The following is a 22,880-nucleotide window of genomic DNA, read 5'->3' on the forward strand; positions in this document are numbered from 1 at the left end:
TAGGTTTTAATTACTCACCCCACCAGAAGATATGAGTAAGCAGCACACATGGACTACACAGTGTATCGTCTACTCGCCATCTGCACATTTACTATACATCAAACACTCCCTACAGTTTATCTGCTACACGTGAATTAAAAGAACATGCAGTGCTAATGCACCCCTGAAGCCCTGCATGACTGAACCAAAGGACAATATAGCCATGCAGCCTTTTGTGTGCAGCTACTGTAGTGACTGGTCTATTCACAGCTACCGTATACAGACCCCTTTAGGGAAGGGGGTGAGGTGGTGATGGCGGTGGGGGTTCCCTGTTTTCATTTTACCTTTTGAGATGCTGCTCCAGCTCCCAGAACAAAAGCTTCATTGCCATCTCGTCATGGCCTTGCACTCGTATCCCCCGCACTCTCATGGAGCCGTCCGTTAGCAGCAGCATATACACTCCAGAGTAAGCGCAGCAGCAGTGTGTCCCTGACCTTCTTTGTTTAGTGTGGGTTTTTGTTTTGTTTTTTTAAAATACAAACACCAAAAAAAAAAAAAACCCACACCACTCGTGCCTTATTAAATTCAGCGTGCTAGATCACAGCAAAAGACGCAGCTGCAGCTGGACAGTGAATAAAAGGCAGCGTGCCAGGTTATGACTGTACATGAGCTCCTTATTTTTTTTCCTCGGTCACTCATTTGTGTTTGAATGGCTGACTAGTGAGTGATTTACTGAATACAGCCAGTTACTGAGCCGGTGGTGACGTGTGATCATGTGATACTAGGAGTTACATAAACCATCACCGCAGATTAGCATGTGGACCAATGAGTTCCCTGCTCCTGTGGTCTCTATAGCCTGAGACATATGCAAAAAAATAAAAAATAAAACAGATCTTAAAAAAGATTACGCGGAGTCCGAGTTTGTAGCATTTTTTGGTCTCAAGAACTACAAATCAGTCCTTTAACCTTTAGTGACAGAGATTAATAATGCTACAAAATTCCCTTGAACTCAAAGTCAACAGGATTTTAGGGTTTCCTGTCAAAGACGGTAAGAGCATTCCTGACACTGGTTACTTAACTCGCCACTTCAAACCAAATCATGTCTTTGTCCTTTTACGAGTACATATGCCAGCCCGTTGTGTGACAGACCAGAGACCCTGTGCTTTAGGGTCTTATCTTGTCATATCTCATTGGATGGCAGCTTTAAGATGGCTTAGTGCTTTCCACAGATAGAAAACACAACATATACTCACAGGTAGGGCTGCTCAATTAATCGAATTTTAATCACGATTACGATCTGGGCTTTCAACGATCATTAAAAATGACTGAGCCGATTATTAGCCCCTCCCTCATTTATCCGCGACACCTTAAAGGCCGGTCCGTGAAAATATTGTCGGGCATAAACCGGTCCGTGGCGCAAAAAAGGTTGGGGACCGCTGATTAAGAGGACCCGAGGGAAGCTCGGAAAGCTAAGCAGAAGTTATTTGGAGAGGAGAGTGACTGCCGTTGGTTGAAAAGAGAGTTTAAAAAAAAAACTTCAGTGGTGTTGCACACTATTTTATATTATTTTTTTAAAGTCATTGTTAACCCTTTAAAGCCGGTCAGAGCTGCACGCTCCGTTTTGCGTAACTATTTTTAAATCCCTGTAGAATCTGAACCGTGTAAGCTAGCGCAATAATTTGTTTTGCATATGAAACCGGAGGAGTTGTACTTACATCTGATGCCATCAGCTTGTCCTCGGTCACGGTTTCGTTCCACATATAGCTTTGCAAAAATTGCATAAAAAGCGCTTGCAGGAACAAAAACATAATATTCCAGAAACACGCTTCGCCGTTCCTATCAGCTGTTCGTAACACTTCGCACAGTGAAATGATGCACATGCTGTTTTCTTTGCAAATTTGCATCATAGGATTGTTTTTTGTTTTTCCTGCAATATATAAAAATTGCTGTATCTCCAAAATAAAACTATGAAGACACTCAAAATAAATTTCCTGTTGTTGTAAACTATTTTTTGCAACTTTTTTGTATTTAAAGTTTTGAGGGATAAACCTCTTAAATTTCTCCAAGTAGAAATATATGTAAACAAAACAAAAGCGATTTTCATTTTTTGTAGTTTATTGCACTTTTTTGCAATTAATGTAGTTACTATGGACTTAATGCATACATATTAGTAAAATATGGGCTATAACAGTTGTATAGCAACTTGAAATGCTCCCACAAATGGCACTACAGCATGTAAAAAAATAATATAAGCTCTGGTGGACTTGGTTCTATAGTAGGTCTTAAAGGGTTAAATAAATATCGTCAAATAATCGTGATCTCAATTTCAGTGAAAATAATCGTGATTATCATTTTTGCCATAATCGAGCAGCCCTACTCACAGGGCCTCTGCTGGCTTAGAGACAGCCCGCCAAGAAACAACAGGTAAAGGATGAGCACAATCCAGGGGATATGAATCAGTACCACATGACTTCTGGGCAGCTCATGCCACACCCCGTTTATGGCATTATATTTTAGGTAAACCATATTCTTAGAGATTATTTTTATTTTAACGGGTGTGTTGAAGGACTAATTTTTTTAGTTTTTGAGTTAATGTTTTATATTCAACTATATTTCCAGTGGAAAGATTTTTATTTATTTAGAGAAAATAATTAAAACTTAAAAATGAGGAATACTTATTAAAGAAAGGGCCCCCTTTTACAGTACATATGAACACATTTCCCTTCTGAGGCTAGTAAGACAAACAATTACTCCATACTTGCAAGTAACTGAGCACACAGGTGACCTGCACCTTTCTGCAGCCTAAACACATGCAAAAGTTAAACTACACAGAAGCAGATGCACTGCTGGGTTATCATGCATTTACTTCTTATTTTGAACCATCAGAAACCAGACTTCCCATAGACCTGAGGTGATCTCTGTTGCTTAATTTCACAGATATGATGATTAGCTTCAAAAGTTGGGTACTTCCAACCTGCAGTCATCATCCTCATATCATCATCTCAGAGTAACTTTCTGATTGACCACAGACTCAACAAAATTCTTTGGTTGGGGGAGAAATTCTCACAAAGCCACACCACATTTGTAAAAAGTGCAAAAATTAGCCACACGTTAATTTTCACCTATAGACTCTGACAAGCGAACGAAACAAAGGAAAACATAGAAAAAAAAGCAAGCACAAGAAAAATAGAACAACAATAATGTTGTATGGAGAAAAGTTAATACCACCATTACACCAGATTTCACAGTAAGCTATACATGAATAAGTTGGAATGACGTATTTGCAGTTTCCTGTCATAACATGCTTTTGATGTAGCTAAAATTTAATATGAGTAATTTTATTCTGATGTTATCTGTCTCCTTAATTACTTCTAATTTGTTTGTCTATCCCTAATATACAGTTTCTGGTTTAATTCACTCTTTTTTCTTTTCTTTTTTTTTTTTTCTTTTTTTTTTTTTTTAAACATGGCAGCCAGTTCTGCCATTTCTGAGGGGAAAATGTAAACTGTAAATGTTTTGTTTTTATAAAATAAAATAAAAAAGAAAGGACCTGGCGCGTCCCAGTGATGAGAAAAGAGGCCCATTGAATTGTTGAATTGTAAAGGCTTTTGGCTGTGCTGTAGTTTGATAGTGGGGAGCACACACAGACTTTACCAGTAAGTCCTGGCAGTGGTTTTTTCCACTGTGACACCCTGACTATGGAGAATGACAGAGAGCTACTGAGTGAGTCAGAGAAGCAGGGAGGAATGATGAGTGGTCATTTTGGCATCCATACGTGACAGAGGGATGGGCTTTTCGAACATTTGGGCTGACAGCAGCAAGTCCTCAGTCCTCACTCTAAATTAAAAGTCACACATGAGGGGAGAGGCAAAGGAGGAGGGAGAGAGTCTGCCAGAGACATGGGGACTGGAATGGCCTAGATCCACCGCCTCTGCATTAGTACTCTCACTGAGTCATACGGCAAGAAGGGAGAGAGACACAAACGAATGCACGTTTCAAATATAAATCAACCATGAGAATATTCAGTTTGATGACTTATATTCGCAATGACCTTTTAGCTAAGCAAATTGAATTGTACAATGTCACCTTTACTGCCACCAAACCTGCTCATTAAGTACGATGTCATTACCTATGTCCTTCAGTTCCCAAACACAAATGACTGAAAGCTATAAATGGTCTGCAACATTAACATCCAGACATCCATGACAAAGATGACTCGTGAGGTTTAGTTATAGACCATATAGAAAATGGACAGAGATACCACAGCCACTGTTTCTGAAGTCTCTTTTTGAAGCCTTAAGATGAGCATTTTTGCGAGGAATGGATGTGACGAGGAAGGGTGGGTGCTAATGAGCAGACAACCACAAGTTATCAGGGTGGGGTTTACCACCACTGATAATCCTCCATTTTGGAACACGGCATGACCAAAAAACAAAAGACTTGGAAAAAAAAACATTTATATGATCAAAAATGAGTGATTAAGCCAATAAACTCAACAGCGAAGTGTTTACTGAGTTTAAAAAGATATTTTCGCATGGAACTAAAGTTAAAGTCCCTAATCAGCAGAGACACATGCCATCACATGGCAGGGAGAGGACATTGAAAATGGACCAAATTGCAGCCAAGAGAAAGTCTGAGATGATCCCACAACACGGGTTAGTCATTAATATGGTGCAATGTGGGGCAGCTTGGTGGCTAGCATGTTGCCTTCAATTTACTTACTACAATTTTTTTTCTTTTCTGTTTAAATATGCAACAGGCTTCAATTTGCATGAATATCCAATAGACAAAGAACAAGAAAATGAATACCAGATGATGTATTTAAGCCATTATTTTTCACTAGTTTAAAAGAAGACATGTTATAAAAGCAAAATAAACCAGTACCTCATAATTCTTTATGAATAAAAACCAACTGTGTTTTTGCCTGAAGTCTCTTGCCACAACACGCATATAGCAGTTTAATCAGCCTTGCACCAAAGTCAGTTCTTACGAATAAAACAATTCTCTTTTACACATAATTGTAGACAGACACACACACACACACACACACACACACAGTTACGTAAGCTGTGATGGTTTGCGAGCAGCAGGTTTGAATAATGCGGAGTGAAACCTGGCATTAAAAGGATTAGCAGCCAAAGAAAACACAGTGCTCTGTCCAGACATCAGAGGACAGAAATGATGCTCACATCAGCAATAAAAGGGGGAGAAAAAGGCTGTAAGCATGTCCAAATGATGCACTGATACTATGGGCCTCTATACAGGATTGATTTTAATGACTGGTAACTTTATAAGTTGTGTGATAAATTTCATTAAAAGAAACAAAAAAAATATTTCTGACATCTGTAAAGTGGTCCTGTAAAGTGACTGATCAATAAATCAACTAATATCGACCTATCACAGATATATCAGCACCGTTACCCCACACAGGTGCATTGTATTTGTGGTGGCAGTTGGAAAAAGGGCCCTGCATTTACATGCCAAAGGAGGGTCACCCACGCTTTTCCAGTAAAGTAGTAAAGAGTATAATTTATGATGATAACTGATGGTTTAAAAAAAAAAAAAAAAAAAAAAAAAAAACTGCTTTGCAGTCGATTCCTCATCCTGCAGGTGAACTCTTAATTCCACCATCTACAACTGCAGGCTATGTTCTTCTCTTCAGCCTCAGTTTCAAGCAATTCCAGTGCAGAGATCGTTCATGAATGACAAAGAAAGTAAAACAAAGAAAGTATCAAAAACGTGATTTTTGTCATTTGTGCACCACCACAGTGAATTTTAAATCAGCTTTAATTCAAAGGGTTTTGCGATTACAGCTATTTTTACACATAGTCACCCAATTTTCATTATAGGAACCATTTGCTGCAATTGGAAGAAAATTTGCAGTCAGTAGCTGACTGCCCAAAACACCAAACGCTCTGCCAGACCTTTATATCAGCCGCTTTCAGATGCTGCTTGTTTGTGGGTTTCTCTGCCTTCAGTTTCAGTGTTTCTTTCTGTTAATTTTTAATGCTATGAGGGAACAGGCTGAAAATCTGCACTACAAACTGCATATAATATATATATATATTATACTATTTTATATATATTTGAGGGGTTTTTTTAACCTCCCAAAAATCAAATCCTTAAGCGTCTGTGAGGGTGGAAAACTGAGTCACACTGATGTCTGGGTTACAAACCTTTACAACTCACACCTGCTACAGAGTCACCACTTTAAAAGCTATCACAAGGTGTTATAAGTGTGTTTGTGTTGGCTGGTGGGAGGCTGATATTCTCATACAGACACACAAGTCTGACTGAGTCATCTGCACCTCTCATGCCCTGCTCTACATCTCAACAAATTTCCCTCCATATTCAACAGGTTTCTCAGCCAAATCAGGGAAAGCAGTGGGCAGAAGCAGCGGTACTGAAATTCTTTTTGGCCAGCGGCATCAGCACAGTCATGTGTTTCTATTTTAGAACTGATGATGTGCATTAAACAATGGTCTCTCCTAGGGATGGGCATTATTCTAATGAATAGCCAGCAGCTAATAGGATGTAACAGAACAAAAACTAATGACACCATGCTACTAAAAAGCAAGCGCTGTACTCTTTATGCACAATTATAGCTTCTCACATCGAGAACATTTAAGATGCACTTCCTGTTTGCACTACAAGAGATATTGCATATGTTAATTGAGCAATACGATTAATGCACGAGTTCAGACATTCTCAGATGACAGAGTGGGAGATGCTAAAATAGCTGGGAGAAAACAGGAAATAAAATAATAACCTCCATGATAATTTTGTGTCCCCATTTTCACTTTTCCACCACCAGACCTGATGTGGAGGGTTTTGTCTGAGCTGTGATATCATCATCTTTTAAGGAAAAGACTGCAGCAGTGGTCAGCTGGCTAGTGCAACAAAGTTTTAGATGTCATATCTCTTGGTAACATCAACCGTCACAGTCAGTCTACACAATGCCTGTGGAATATTGAGCTCTGAGTCTATTAGGGCTGCCACAAACGATTATTTTGATAGTCGACTAGTCACCGATTATTTATGCGATTAGTCGACTAATCAGATCATCATCCACTGGACATAAAACTACAGCTTATTGCACCAGCAGCATCTGCTCTTATATAACTATCATTAGCTTACAGCTTTAAGCTTTTAAGGTGCTAACTAAAAATAAAGACAAGATGATAGTTTATTCAATTTTAATGAAATTTGCAGATTGTTTCGGTAAAGTTGAATAAACTCCTTGCTATCTAAAATATAACAGGACACCGGAGTATATTCTCCAGCATCTCACACTTCTGATAATCAGCTGTCTGCTTGACATTTATTCAGCTGTGTAAAAACTATAACTTTAATCTCAGCCAAACCGATTTACTCAGGAACAAATAAAATACAAAAAAAAAAAAAAAAAAAAAAAAAAAGCCAAACAATAACATTTTTAATTTATCTAAGTGACTCATATATATTTAACCTGAGTCGCGAAAGACGGCGGTGGGTTTGAAAACAATTTGCCGGGAGTCCGGTGTTCTCACGGCGCTAGTGACCTAGCCCCCGGCTAGCTATCGAGCTAGTGGGTAACAGACCTCTCCGAAAACGTCGGAGCGCTTTTGAAAATGTGGTGTCCTGATAAACTGAGCCGATATTTGAGGTTTACACAGCTACATTCTCGCCTGAAAATATGTTAAACGTTTATTTTGTGACCCAGAAAGAATAATAAGAGTAATATTAAAACTAACTAGCTACCGCCATTGTTGGAAACTAAGCTGGGCCGCGCTATGAATTCTGGGACACAGCTGCTTCTTCTTCGGGGTTTAACGGCAGCTGGCATCCTTGTACATGCTGTGCTGCCATCTTCTGTTTCAGTCCGTTATTACACTCTTAAATCCTGCTATTATTCCTGCGTCTTTTGCGATCTTACAAAGCTTCAAACGACACGTCGACTATTAAATCAGTCGTCGACGATTTTGATAGTCGACGTAATCGTGACTAGTCGACAAATCGTGGCAGCCCTAGAGTCTATACAGCGATTTTCAAAACTGTGAAAATGAGAAAAGCCTCATTTCAACACTGCCAGATTATTATCTATTTCTATAATGTAACAAGCAAGCTAGATATAATTACAGCCTGTTACATTTAGTTCACAGAAGTATGACTTTGTGTTGATCAATATGGTGAGTTTACACTGCGTATTATTACCAAACAGATCAATCACAGGCCTGAGGTCTGTGTAGACACATGTCTGGGAAGGTGCATGGGGTTATGGTAAAGTGTATAGACCTACGCCACAAATTTAATGCAGCACTATAAATAAAGCACAAGCCCCTTAAAAAGGTTAGGGCTTTTTCAAACCAACAGCTTAACGGTAGGATAAAATTATCAATAATCAAGTAAAGCTATTCAGATTAGCATCTCCACTGCACACTTTCCAGTATTTCCTAAAGTTAACTTTCCCCATCTGTAATGCATCTTGAAAAAAAAAATGCAAAATCCTGAAACATTTGCTAAGAGCAAGGCTTTTAGTTCACATCACAAGTGCAATACTTCTGTGTTGCCTACTGTTTTATCTCACCATCACCTATCAAACAAAGTATCCTAAGCATTTCCTTTTGATTAATTTGGTTTGCCTTCTACATATTGTTGCTTCTCTCCCATCCCCCCTTTTGCTGCTACCTGCAAACTAATTTTAACTGTGGAAATACAAATATAAACACTGAAGGTTCAGGGAGCAGCAGAATTGATCAGTGATGGATCACTGAGGAAATTGGGTGCACTAAGATCAATAATGCTTTGGTCTTTCCAAATCCCTTAGGCTTCTTCAGAACAACAAATGCCTACCAACAAAAACACAATGATACAAAAATGTGTCTTTGTATCTGTTTCTTTCTTTTTTGTAATGTAGGGGAAACAAAATGTTGCTATTCAGTTTTTCTTTACCTAGCATCAGCTGACAGAAGAGGAGCAGCAGATCAATAACTGGAAATGTTAAGCTCCAATCCCTGACCCAGTTTCCTCTTTGTACTCATGTAAGATTACAAGTGAAGACACGAGGACGGAGCACTGAGTGGATTAGCCAATGATAGCGCCACCGTCACCGCACCTAAACCCCTGACGACAGCGGAGCTATCATAAGCGCGGCTTAATGAGAAACCAAACAACAAAATGTTGTTTCCTGCAAGCTCTGTCACGCCACTTTCACTAAGACGACCCTTATCTGGATATTTCTGTTTTTGTATCCAGCTTCCTCTCAAAAGGTTAACGAATATAAATGTCCAAGCATAGCTACAGAGACAGAGTCATGTGATAACTATGAGAAGTATTCTCCGACTAATTACAGCTCAACAGTGCCAGCTAGTGAAGCTAGGAGGCGTTGCCATATATTGGTTGGTACATATACTGTTTGTAGCTTGTCAACATGAGGATCAGATAAGTGAGTCTGGGTAGCTGCTTGACTGCAAAACTATCAAAAAGATGATTCATAAAATACTGTCTGATTTACCAAAAAAGCTAAACAAACAAGAGATCTGCAGCAAAGTGGAAATAACAGCCCAAGCCCAACACAACCACATAGCTTTTACTGTAAAATCAAAAAATGACAATAAAACATCAGCACCACCCTGCGGCGACAACCAGGATGCAATTTAACTTTTCTCCTGTAACTTCTTGAGAAAACTGGCCTGAAAACACCAGGGTCTCATCATCTCTCTCATTTCTGCCTCCTCTGTCCTTCTGCCTGTGACCAGGAAATTTCATATCACTACAGCATGTTGAAGCATCTCAACTCCCATAATGCATCTGTAGGAAAGACTACGTTGGCACACAGGTGGCATAAACAAACCACTTCTGGAGGATGACTCTTTAAACGACTAGTCCAATTTTCTGCCCTTCATCATGCATGCGATTACAATTCATCTTGTCATGAGTGTCATTACATTTACATGTTACATGTTCAAGTCACCATGCTGATATTTACTTGACTAAAATTGAATTCTTTGTTCCTCGTTAATAAAAAGCTGTTGTGGTGTGAGCTTTAAACATTTCTAGCCTTTTTGAAGTGGAAAAAGTGTGTGAAGAAGTGCTCTAAAAGGAGCCAAGGACTCATTTTCTGCCTCACTTGAGCTGGACTTCCTAACCTGTGGACGAGATACATCCGAGTGATATTTGGGAAATTTTTAGTAAAATCAGCAGTAAACATTGAGAGATGAACCAACACACTGCCCTCATATTAGACTTTGATCTTAACAAGTTGATACTAACAATTTATTTACAATTACACCACGAGGCACACCATAAGTGACTGTGACAAAAATACCCTATTCCTACAGTTCCTAGCCTTCCAGCCTATTACATTACATTTCCCTAACACACAGTTATAACAGCATAAAGAATTTGATAAGAAGCTGTTACAGGCATTTGTTCATTCACGAGTGTTCTGAGCATTGAGCTTAAAAGGAAATTAATTTCTCGTTGCTTCACCATTTCCTCCCATTTTACAAATATGAAATAAAATAAATAACTGTTGACTGTCACAGACCAGCAAGGCGAGGCTATACTCCTAATGCAACTGCCCGTTTGGGGATGACCAGGAGGTATTAGCTTGTGCACACTGCCATCTGCTGGTACATTCCTGCAGCCAAACTTTCTCTAATTCAGCACACTCCACACATCTTTATGGTGAATTGCTCCTCAGAGAAACAATTCAAATTTGGCATCTCACAAACTGACTTGTGAGCTGAAGTTCACCATTCTCAAAAACAAACCTTCTCTGACATTAAAAAAAACAAAACAAAACTGAAAAGTTTCTTTGATACTCCAGAGAATTAAACTGCCTGTGAAACTTTGATACTCATTAAAGCAAAACATCTCAAAAATTATAGAAATAAAAACTGCCATAAAGAGATTCTGATGTAATTTAGATTGTGATACACCGTAGGCCTGAGGCATTTTTTCTTCATTATAAATTAGTTTATGTATAAACCTAGTCAAATGACACCGATTTCCCACACATATACTAAGCCTATTTCCAGACAAAAAAAAAAAAAAAAGATCAATGAAGGAAAAGTTTGTGGTCCTGGCTTAGACCATGTCTTGAACCAACACCTAATGAAGAGTAATCTCAGCTCTTGGCTGCTGAAAACTTATAATAATTTCCCAGATTATATTAACTATATTAACATTTCTCTTTGAAGCAGCCTCTGCTTTCCAATTATAACTAAATGAAAATACAAATAAAATATCTGTAATAGGTTAACATCGCAGGATTTAAAAATAAAACAGAATAAATAAGATGATTGTTCCCTAATGTAGACCTGCCTCCGCCTGCCCTTGTAACAGCCTCTGCTACAGTTAACAGGACAGTACAAACGCAAGCCTGTGATCTTAGACAGTTAACTGCTCATTATCTTTTCAGTCCGGTCTACATGGGAAGGTCACCTATATTCACTTCAAACACCTATCATTAATTTAGCATGAACACATAATAATAACCAGGTGAGTATATTAACAGCAAATGTCTACCAACTGTTTATATTAGGCCCCATATAATTTGCTCAGGTACTTACAGGCACTGTGAGAAAATATTAGTGTACCGTTTTCACAGCCAACCCTTCTTTTCATCAAGTCTAATCACACCTTAAAGCATTAAAGCATCCGTGCAGTAAAGATGTGCATTTCTCACATTTCACCACTCATTGTCCTCAGTCACCCCAGTGCCAGAGCTTTCCCTGCAAATTAAAATAAATAAATAAAAATCTGGTTCCCACAAAGAAAAGTCACCAGAGCTGATTTTTTTTTTCCTTGTTTTTCTTGTGGAGTTAAAATACATGTCAAATAGCCAAAGGAAAAGAAAAATGACATGAACATGCTTTAATTCTTCCTTCTTTTAAGGAAAAAACTGCAGTGCTCCTCAATCATCTGACTTTACAGGGCTTTCCTCATCTAACAGCAGAGTTGAGATTTGTTAAATTAAACTCTTTAATCTACTTTCTGGAAAAAGTGCTATGATTTTCTGTCATCCACACCTGCTCTTCTGAAAGTGTTAATCCATATATTTTATATGTAATATAAATACATTTAATATGTAATGAATAACAAGTGCTCTTGAAAAAGTGCTGTTAAAGAGACATTAAACATATTTTTAAAAACAAAACAAAAAACCCAACATTAAATGAATGGGGAAAATATAAAAGTAAATGGGCTATGAAACTCAAAAACAAGAACCATTCCTGGACCCAGGCAGGTTAAACGGAACATTTCTTACTGTAACGAGGGGAAAAGTTGATCACAGTTTGGAAAAACTGGTCTTTAAAACAAAAACAACCTCTGTTTGCTCAAAAATTGGCCATCCTGCATGTGCTGAGGAATTTAAAAAAAAAAAAAAAAAAAAATGTTTTACAGGTTATGAATTTATAGCTCTACTGCATTGCTTTTCCCTCCCAGCAGGACAGCTAGCTTGCCTGAAAAGGAAGACTGAAAGAAGAATGTATTTAGGACTCTTAGATTTAAATGTGCTTCTTTCAGGACTAGAGGCAGCATTCAAACCATCCCTTGACAGTCCTAGTCTGCATCCAATATGATGATCCTGGTGTCTGTTGGCAGTCGCTGCTTGTTAACCAGCAGGGGGTAGTACAGCACTGTTTACAGAGCTCAAAACTGCACACAGAGACACAGTATAGTCAGAAACCGTGCCAGTAGCTGTCAAAAGTTAAACTAAGAACAAAAAATAAATAAAATAAACCAAACAAACAGTCAATCTCTAGTCTAAAGACATCTGAAGTTCAAAATAAACTCTTGGTTTTTTGTTATTAAGTGTGTGCATCCAAGTGCATGTCAACACAGACGCACAAGTAAAAAGTATTACATATAAATATTTGTATACCTAAGTATTATATGGGAAATGGTCTAGTACAGACACTGAATTACAGGACACAAAAGTATCTCAGCGCTTTACTCATGCTAATAAGAGAAGCAGCTGCCAGGACTTTTTGGGGGGGGGGCCTCCGGCAGCGTAGAGCTCCAGCAGCGTAGAGGTCCAGCAGCCTTCCTCATTCAGCCACAGAGCATAGAGAAAGGGATTAGCTCACACAAAGCCAGAGTGAATGAATATTGAAGCCTATGGGAAAGCACCCTGACTGACTGAAACTCTCACATCACCACAGCCAAGCAGACAAAGTATCAAACTGCACTAGCCTGAGATAACCCAACACTGTTTAGCTTTGGTATTTATAGATAAGCCTTTTATTTTAACTCATTTCCAATCAACAGGATTCTTAAAACATTTCTCTGCTGGCATCCATCCTTTTTCAACTTGTGGCAACTGCCTTAAACCAAGAGTTCAAACAAGTCCAAAAGAATTTCTTGCACATAGTGACCATGTTTAATAGTAACACCCACCATTGTAACAGTAAATATATGACAAAATACAGAAAAGCACAACAGGCCCATTTAAAGTGGCATAGCTCTACCTCCAAAAACCTAAAACGTTTGCCGATTTTCTCATAACAGCAAACTGATTATCTATCATTGTTCTGTCACAATAACAATATTAAGGCTGTTCCTGCTACTACTTCAGTAGTTATTTAAACAGTCCAAACGTAACAAAACGCTCACAAAACATTCAAAAACACACAGTCAAATGGACAAAGTTAAGCACTGGCCACACAAATATTACATGAATGTGTTTCACAAGGCTTCAGTCACATTGTGATGTCAGTTTACCTTGGACAGCAGAAATAAAATATTTTCAACATCATATTGCAGAATTTTTACTTCTTACAGCTGTCTTTAACCTCGCTCATTTGTATCACAGGAGAGACGAGTGGTACTGTCCGTCGAACCTGCAGCCCCAGTTAGTGGCAGATAACTTCTACTACCCATTAAGACTTGTAGTAACAACACCACAGCAGCTCTTGCAAATGTCTTTCACCGATACTTGATACACTTGTTTTTCCAAGCATGCTTAGTCATTCCTTTAGAACAATTTAAAACAATAACAACTGTTGGTGCTGACTAGCATGGGCAGAAACATTTAAATTTCAATGAGCTGGGCACGCCCATGATGACAATCAAGTGATAAATGTAGTGATTAATACCCAACTTGTCTTTTCTCTACACAGGATACAACACCATTTAGATGCGTCATGACTTTTCAAAAATGAAATCCTGATACAGCTTCACTAATTACACCAGATATCGTGAGTAGTTGTATAATTGTTACTTTGGTGTTTACAGACCACCTCCATTTTAATTTGTTATACGATAGCATCATTGTTATTATTTGTTGTAGGTTCCCCCCCCCCCCACATTTTCTCGATACATTGCGATAAGATTGGGTTGTTACAATATCATAGTTTTACATTCACAATAACAGAGAACTTCACATATCTCATAGGATCCAGCAACACTATAGAAAATGATTTGAAAATAGTCTGCAGGAATGATGAGAGCATCAATCGATGGAGAAAAAACAAAAGCCTCACAACTATCAATAACTATGTCTCCGTTATCCTGGGATGACCTTTGGTAGCTGTGCTGTTCGGCTAAGAGCGAACAGAGACATAATGACAGCAGCAGAACAAACACTATGAAACACATGGAGTACAAAGAGGCAGCAAACTTACGCCTATAGCAAAGTCATGCACTGCATTTTTGCTTCTACATGTGTGTGAATGTGTGTGTGTTAAACTCCTGCAGCTGACTGGACAGTGCTCTGGCCACAGGAATGCCGGCCATGATTCAGCACATTGCCTGCATGTTTAGGGGGGATGACAGTGGCGGCCCACTAAAGCCTAAAAATAAAAATGCGTGACTGAAGATGAAATCAACAGCATTTTAAAATTTATGCATACACCCAAAAAAAAAAAAATGTCTCATATGCTGTTCGCAACAGGAGATTTAGTGTTTGTATGTTAATCCCCCTTTTCTTCCACGTTTTTAATACAATAAACTTTCCAAACAAATAACTGTAACAACACAGCGTCTCTGGCACAATTTCCCCCAACAATGTACACATTTAGATAATAACAATACCACGTCGACATCAATATGCAGTGATGAATCCTGCTCTTGTTTGTAAAACAAAATCTAACTTGTGTTAGTTAAACAATACATAACAGCACCAAGTAAACTAATATTTCTCATCCTGGGGTTTAGTTCAGTCAGGATGAAACAGGATTTTGTTCACTGAATGGCCCAAAGTAACAGGAAAAGGCACATACGTCTGCGCGACAACTGAGCTTGTGTGTAGTTACCTCCAGAAATACAAGAGGTTTTGCCAGCTTTCATTTAAAACTATGGTAATCATAATGGTCAAAAACAGCATGAAAAAAATAAAAAAATAATTAAAATTTATCTGGAAAATGTTCAAGTACTCCATCCACAAGCATCACCACCACCAACTTAAACCAAAGGATAGCCTCCGAGAACCAGCTGCATCCCTGAAGTGGTGTTCAATCAGCATCTGTGAACGTACATTTCAAATCTTTAACAGCCAACCTCGCACGGCGCTTTGCTCTGCTGATGAAGTTAAAAAATTTTAAAAAATAAATAAAAAAAATACACTTTTCTGCTGAAACCACTGCTGAGCTAACACAGTGGTCATACTAAAATGAATGAGGCAGGCTTTTTTTTTTTTTTAAAGGGAGCTATTGTTGGTCCGAACAAGTGTATAGTGTGTTTCAAAGTGTGAAAGCTTAGGGGAATGTGGGCTGGTTGGCAGCATGATGGCTATCTCTGCTGCAGCTGTTTTGAATGTAATCTTCCCCCTGGCAGTGCAGGGAGCGTGCGTGTTGTGCCCGTTGCTCATTGTGGGGAGATCAACGAGATCCCTAAAATTCACAGCACACAGCGGAAGTGACCTGAGCTGACCTGACCCAAGTTAGTCAGGTCTACTGGAGCTGGTTCAGACTACTTGAGGACACAGCAGACGGGACCAGATGGAACCAAACTGAGCAGAGTCGCTCACTGCTGCCTTTCATCGATTCGATTTTCATTTATTATTGGCACTGACTTAACAGACCTAGTGTCCAGATGTTCTGGTGGGGTTTTACAGAAGAAATCTCTCTTTGTTTAGGATTGTAACAATTACAAAGCAATCTTTTTTCTTTTGTGCGTTTTCTGCATTGAAATTTGCTTCTAAGCTCTTGCTGTATGATGGGGTTTTTTCCTCTTCAGTTGCAGAAGCATGATAGATAGCTATGGGACACTATTCACAGATTTTATTAAGTGAAGTATGGCAATTCCTGGGTTCCCTTGATAGGATTTTTTCATATTCTTGGATTAATACAGAGAATAAACTCTGTGGGAAAAATGTTTATGATGCCTGAACATTTTTGTTATGCAAGATAATCTCACCCAACTCACTTTTACTGATCTCTAAAGTTTAACTGCCACTGACTGCACAAGGTATACCCTTTAGTTACGCATTTTATGCTGCACTTAACTTATAATTCACCCAACTGCAAGCACCTACCAGAAGTAGATACATGCCAATCTGGGTTTTAGGATTTACTCCTGTGACTCTGGGTTTTGTATTTCTTTTAAAAAGAAAAAAAAAAGCGGATAAATCTAACATCAAAGTAGCAACAGGGAGGAAAACCAAAAACATACATATCACCTGTGGATCTTTATTTAGTAAATGCCTTTGCTTACAGACTGCCTGATTGCTTATGCTTCAAAAGTAGGGAACATATTTTCTCAAACTGTTACATCTGTAAACTTACACAAGTCAAAAGTAAAGTTAGAATTATAGTGTCAGTGGCAAATATTAGTGCTAAGGAGTGTATTGACTGTTGAGCCTCCTCACTCACAGTTCTAACTATATGAATACATAAACATTAATTTAAAAGTTAATGATCCACAGCTATCTGTCACACAGGACATAAAACTTTTTGAAACAAACAATTATCTGCACATTATTAAAATTTATACCACTGAACAGCATGTTGGACATAATAATAGCTAGACAGGCAGCATAGCAGCCTGTTAACAGCATTCAACATTCAAGACCAGTGAAGGCAAATGGAGGATAAAGAAAAGAGACTAGAGGTACCAAAATAACTTGTGACCAAAAGAGGAGCTGCATCTGCAGTTTGTCTTGTTCTCAGTTCAAAGAAGGCCCGTCTCATTTTGGGTTGTTTTGTCTATCACTGTGCTCTCACTGGGGGTCAACTCGTCCCACAGGTGAGGAAACGACGATGTGTTACACAAGGCTTACAGGTGATTTTCCTCACCACAGGTTAGTTTTTACAGCAAACTTTAAATCCAAGTGGCCTCATTCACATTTAGCAGTCCGACTTTTAACGTCTTACTGATAATCCTTGTAACTGGTCCCAATTATGTTTCTGATAGCGTCACTCCTCACCTTGGACAACTAATAACCAAACCACAGCAACCTTCTCACAAACAAGGAATTTATCAGTTTCAAAATGGATCAAAAGCCTAGATCAGTTTTGCTTTGTACAAACTGGAAATATTGTAAAGGTCAAACCAATTCTTTAGAACAATATAACTGAAAACCTCTTTCATTAGATATAAAAGCCTAAGCCCCAGACCTGTCAGATCAGAGAATCAATTACTGTTACAGGTTTCATCCAGGCTTAAAACAAAGGGCAAAATGTGCCTTTATTGTTTTAGCCAGACCACTGTGGAACAAACCTCCTCTTATAAGATTAGCAAACTTAGCTGCTTAACAGAGCTAGGGTCCCAGCGGCAGAGGGCGCTGCGAGGGGTCTAGGCATCTCCCTGGCCACCATCTCCACCTTATCCAGGGGGACACCAAGACATCCCCAAGCTACCAAGAGACAATCTCTCCAGAGGGTCCTAGGTCTTAGCCTCTTTCCACTAGGACATGCCTGAAACACCTCACCTAGGAGGTGTCTAAGAGATGTCCAGGAGGCTCTCTAATCAGATACTCGAACCCCTTAACTGGCTCCTTTCAATGTGGAGTAGCAGCATCCGTACTTCGACCTTTGCCTCATCTCTAAGGAAGAGTCCAGCCACCTTTCAGAGGAAGCTCATTTCCATCGCCTGCTTCCACAATCCCATTTTTCCTCAACCAAAGCTCATGGTCATAGATGCAGGTAGGAATGTTGATCGACTGTTAAGTTTTAGAAACACCTTAAATTTTTACTTTTTCCTTTCCTTACTCATTGCTTGGACATTTTATTTTTGATTAATTTGATATATTTTGGACCGTTTTTTTATCTTCTTCTTTTTCTAAAATATAGACTTATTTAAATTAGCACTGATTTAGCAAGATGCTATAGAAAAAGTTTTTGCATTATTCTTAGTATTACAGGCAGCCTGTTAAGGACAACTCTATGGCCCTTTGAAAAATACTGTTAACAAAGCCAAAGAGCCATTATTTATGGTTTTGGTTGTCTGGTGGTATTTTTGTCCACTTATAAAAGCACTTTCATGCCACTATAAGTCATACACTCATGACAGGGGGGAAAAAAGTGTGACTCTAAACCTAAATAAGCATTTGCTTAAATAAAAACTTCATTAGCAATACAATGTGAAACCACCAGAACCTTAAAAAAAAAAAAAAAAAAAAAAAAAGACCATAATTATATAATAATTAAGTATTCAAGCTATAATCACTGTTGGTACCAAGTTTTTGTAATTATTATGAATTACACTGTATTACCCCACTATATCCTTGTTATTATCAGGCTGTAATACACAGTGAAAATATCACTCAAATCTGAAAAATCCACACAGGGGCCAAAACCTGGGCAGGTATCACATTTTTTTGAGCAGTTAGAACAATCTCCGTGACAAAGTGCCGTCACAACAAATGGCCCAAAACTGCTGTAACGTTCAGCCGTGCTCTCTTTATATAGCACTAAAGTGTTTCACTACAAGTAAACAGCAATTGTTGTGTGTTATGCTACTGACACCTCCCTCAATCCTACCACACATACAGACCGAGCCAGAGAGCACCAGAAAACAACAGAGCAACAACATGCTGTGTATGAGCAACAGAGGCAGCGAGAGGGAGGTCTCGCTGAGTATTTACTATCACTTTTTAACCGGGAGGTGAAAGTATGAATGGCAGAAGGAAACTGAACACTAAGATTGTTCAGGGGGGACCAGAAGTTAGCAGAAACCCTCTCAGCGCAGTTTACTGTCTTAGTCTTCTGCTTTGCTGGTGTTCTCTGCTCAGATGCGTCATTGATTTTGTTTGTGTCTGCCCCGTTATTGCTGATGGTTTGTTTTTTCATCAATAAACAGGACTGTTTCACTTAAGAGTGTGGTGGGAAAACGAATGGCCTGTAATGGATTGTGTTTTTAGTGTGCCTTTCATCTGAGAAAACTGCCCTCCCAACCTGAACATGCTCACAAGGGGACAATAGGCTAACCTTCGTGACAAACAGCTCCATCTATTATTATTTTGTTTCCTCATTATAGAGAAAACAGTTACACTGCTGCCTAATTCCACAGTGGGTGCATTATTATAGAGTGGACTGAGTTTGTTGGGCCATAATAAATTTAACAAAAGCTAATTCTTGCTCGCTAAAGCTAGTTAAATATTAACTAGCTTTAGCTTATATATTTACATTCTTGCTAGCCAAAGCTAGCAAGAATGTAAATATATAAGTTACCTCACACGCTGGATTCATAAGAGGTCTCATTTTTCCCCCTCTTCAATCCAAAACTTTTCATACCTCCAGCAAATATCTTTTCATAGCCCAAATATCACAAGTGTTGCTATCAACAAAATAAAACGAATCCCTACTACTCCATTTAAATAAATAAACCAAGCATGTGGAATAACATCAGAATTTGCAGAATCTCCAAAGACGTCACCACAAAATTAAGGATGCGCTGACAGTGAAATTCAGTGAACATACTGAAGCCAACTGCCAACACAAAGAAGAATCTTTAAAGAGAAAGACATGCTTTCTCTATGCTTTGCATTATCTGAACATGTAGGTAGAAAAATAATGTTGCAGATAAACATCAACTGAACCAACTGTCGCATTCTTGTAATTTTGGGAAAGTTTTAAGGTTTCAAAATAGGACTTAAGAAAATAACAGGTGGCATCGCAGCAGCTATGTCCATCTTTAAACACTGCAAGGATCTAGTGAATAGATAGACATGAATGAAAAGTCCCAACCCTAATGACGTCACTCTTCTTACATTTGACTTGCTGGGAAACTTATTGCAACATTACTATAACATGTGATGATTATCATCATCATCATCATCATCATCATCATCTGCCCGTTAGCTAGACGCAACATGTATTAGTGTGTATATACATTAAAAAAAACAAACAAAACAAACCCTGCATTCTCAATGAGAAAGTAGAAATATTAAAAAAAATAAATAAAATAAAAAACTAGCACTAGTGTGTGTGTGTGTGTGTGTCTTTTTTTTGTGCTTCTCCTGTGTTATAGTGTCACACTAATTTGTCTCTTCTGCTTTGCTCACTGTTAGCATAATAGAGAAGCAGACAGGTTAAGTGAAGATTAACACTACTCCACTTGACATACACTTGTGTACATCATTACCGTAAGTGCAATGAAAGCTTCCCCACAGATGTTAATCATTCTAAAACCAAAAGAGACATTGACCTTAACGTTTGACATTATAACAATCCCTAAAGCTTTGCAGCCTTGGCAGGGAACCTAATACAGACCCAAGTATTAGTCCCCCACCAACTTTATGTTACAGGACAAAATTTCACCCATAGTCACTGCCTGAGAGAAAAAGCACCTTTCTAGACAATGAGGGCCAAACTTGGCACTTCTAGATTCTCAAAACATTCTGGCCTGGCTGGTAGAATATGTAGGTTGCATATGCCAAACTACACAGACAGGGGTACCTCTATCACAAATTCTAGCTAACAGAGACTGGTACAATTGACCATAAAATAATCTCTGTCTTCAAGAAATATAACTTGCCTTTTCATTTTGATGGTTGCATCCACAGACGCGCAGAGATATGGGGCAATTGAGAGGGAAAAAGAGGCAGACATGTCGAGAGCAAGTTGATCAAAGCAAGTCAATAAACTGTATATCCAGGCATTGATGGGATTCTCATTTCCCAGTGGGTCCTTTAGTGAAATTACAAGCAATACTGCTGAGGTGAGACAAAGGCACAAGAGAAATGCCAATAATAGTTAATAAACTGACCATTTTAATCTCAAAAAAGCAAGAAAACAAATAAAAAGGAGGCTCAAGTAGAGCAAAGTGTAATTGATGAATTGCCTCATTAAAGCTAAAACAAAATCAACAAAAAAAATTGTGTTACAGTGGTGTGAAAAAGTGATTGCCTGCCAGAAAACATCTTGATTATCGCCAAGACTTGGGAAAATAACTCTGGACTGACAAGACAAAAGTTGAACTTTTTGGAAGGTGTGTGTACCATTATATCTGGCATAAAAGTAAGAGCATTTCAGAAAAGGAACATCATATCAACAGTAAAATATGGTGGTGGTAGTGTGATGGTCTGGGGCTGTTTTGCCACCTCAGGACCTGTAAGACTTGCTGTAGTCTGCTGTCTACAAAAACATCCCGAAGGACAATGTCTGGCCATGTGTTCGTGACCTCAAGCTGAAGCGCACTTGTTTTCTGCAGCAGGACAAAGATCCAAAACAAACCAAGTCCAACTCTGAATGGTTTAAAAAATAAAATAAAGACTTTGGAAAATCTTGAGATGCTGTGGCATGACCTTAAAAAGGCATTTCATGCTCAAAAACTCTCCAATGTGGCTGAATTACAACAATTCTGCAAAAATTCTCTACAGCACTGTAAAAAACTCATTGACACTTATCACAAACACCTAATTGCAGTTGTTGCTGCCTAGGGTGGCCCAACCAGTTATTTTTCCACATGAAGGATTGGATTTTTGTTTTCCCCTTAATAATAAACACCTTCATTTAAAAAAAACTGCATTTATACTTGTGCTATCTTTGTCTAATATTTCAAACTGTTTGAGGATCTGAAATATTCAAGTGTGATAAACACCCCCCCTCAAAAAAAAAAAAAAATAATAATAATAATCAGGAAGGGGCTAACACTTTTTCCACACCACTGTATATTCATTTCTGACCAAACTTTTACAGCTTGCCAATCTACAAAACCTCTGGTCACAAGACTCAAATACACACAAATGTGAAGTCTCACCTCACGAAACCACTTCCTCACATACAGGATGAGCCATGAGCGTGGGAGCATGCCAGGTTTTACTTAAAGTTCTGCACACAGGAACATTTGACATTCTGTTTTTAATCACTATTAGCTGCCAGTAAACCCCAGCAGTGGCATCCTCACACTCACTCACACACCTCATTAATAACTCGCAGGACAGACTCAGGATATGTACAACAGACAAGCTCCCTCATTCAAAGAGACACATGCAGACAGATGAACTGGCACTCTGAGGACACCTAACTGTTAGCTTTGGCTCCGGAGGGGTTCGTGAGGACAGGGTCATCCCACATAACAAAAACTGAAAATTTGGTCATCAACAGTCACAGAGAAGACCACAGGAACTGTCCAACCCTAAATACAGCTCACAGATTCCCTGTTCACAACATACTTGTACACATATTTCTACCAGACAGAGAAAGCTAAGAAAAAACATCTCAGTGACAGCCTCTGCACAAAATGACCATAATGTTTCAGCAGAAATTTAAAGTTAGAACAGTCATTCCTCTGTTACTGCAACTAACGTTAGGGCAACAATTCAATAACAGTGGGCAGGAACTGTTAGTGACTGTTAAAAACATAAGTGTTTCAAAACTGTGTGTCCAAAACACACAAAAGGGCACGATGCCACAATGTTAAGCCAGACCAATGAGCAAAGCAGTTCCTATGTTATCTGACATGTGGTCAGTTCCTCTTTTGATTGCAGTTTAACAAAGGGCACTTCTGACAGCCCATTTTTCCCCAAATGA

At 38.6% G+C, this 22,880-nt stretch overlaps 1 protein-coding gene across 2 annotated transcripts in view; it reads right to left on the reverse strand.

Moving 5' to 3' along the window:
* tsc22d1 (TSC22 domain family, member 1) overlaps positions 1–22,880 on the reverse strand; it is a 41,669-nt gene that overhangs the window by 12,457 nt on the left and 6,332 nt on the right. Inside the window, exon 1 of one of the 2 annotated variants that reach the window (XM_082508629.1) lies at positions 324–717. The exons of the other annotated variant lie outside the window; for it this stretch is intronic. Within the exon in view, the coding sequence (XP_082364755.1) occupies positions 324–433 (110 nt within the window). The 5' untranslated portion in view covers positions 434–717. Of the gene's footprint in view, positions 1–323; positions 718–22,880 lie in introns of those variants that run through there. 2 annotated transcript variants of the gene reach the window in all.

Source organism: Aulonocara stuartgranti (assembly GCF_965226115.1).
Source record: "Aulonocara stuartgranti genome assembly, chromosome: 16".
Taxonomy (NCBI): Eukaryota; Metazoa; Chordata; class Actinopteri; order Cichliformes; family Cichlidae; genus Aulonocara; species Aulonocara stuartgranti.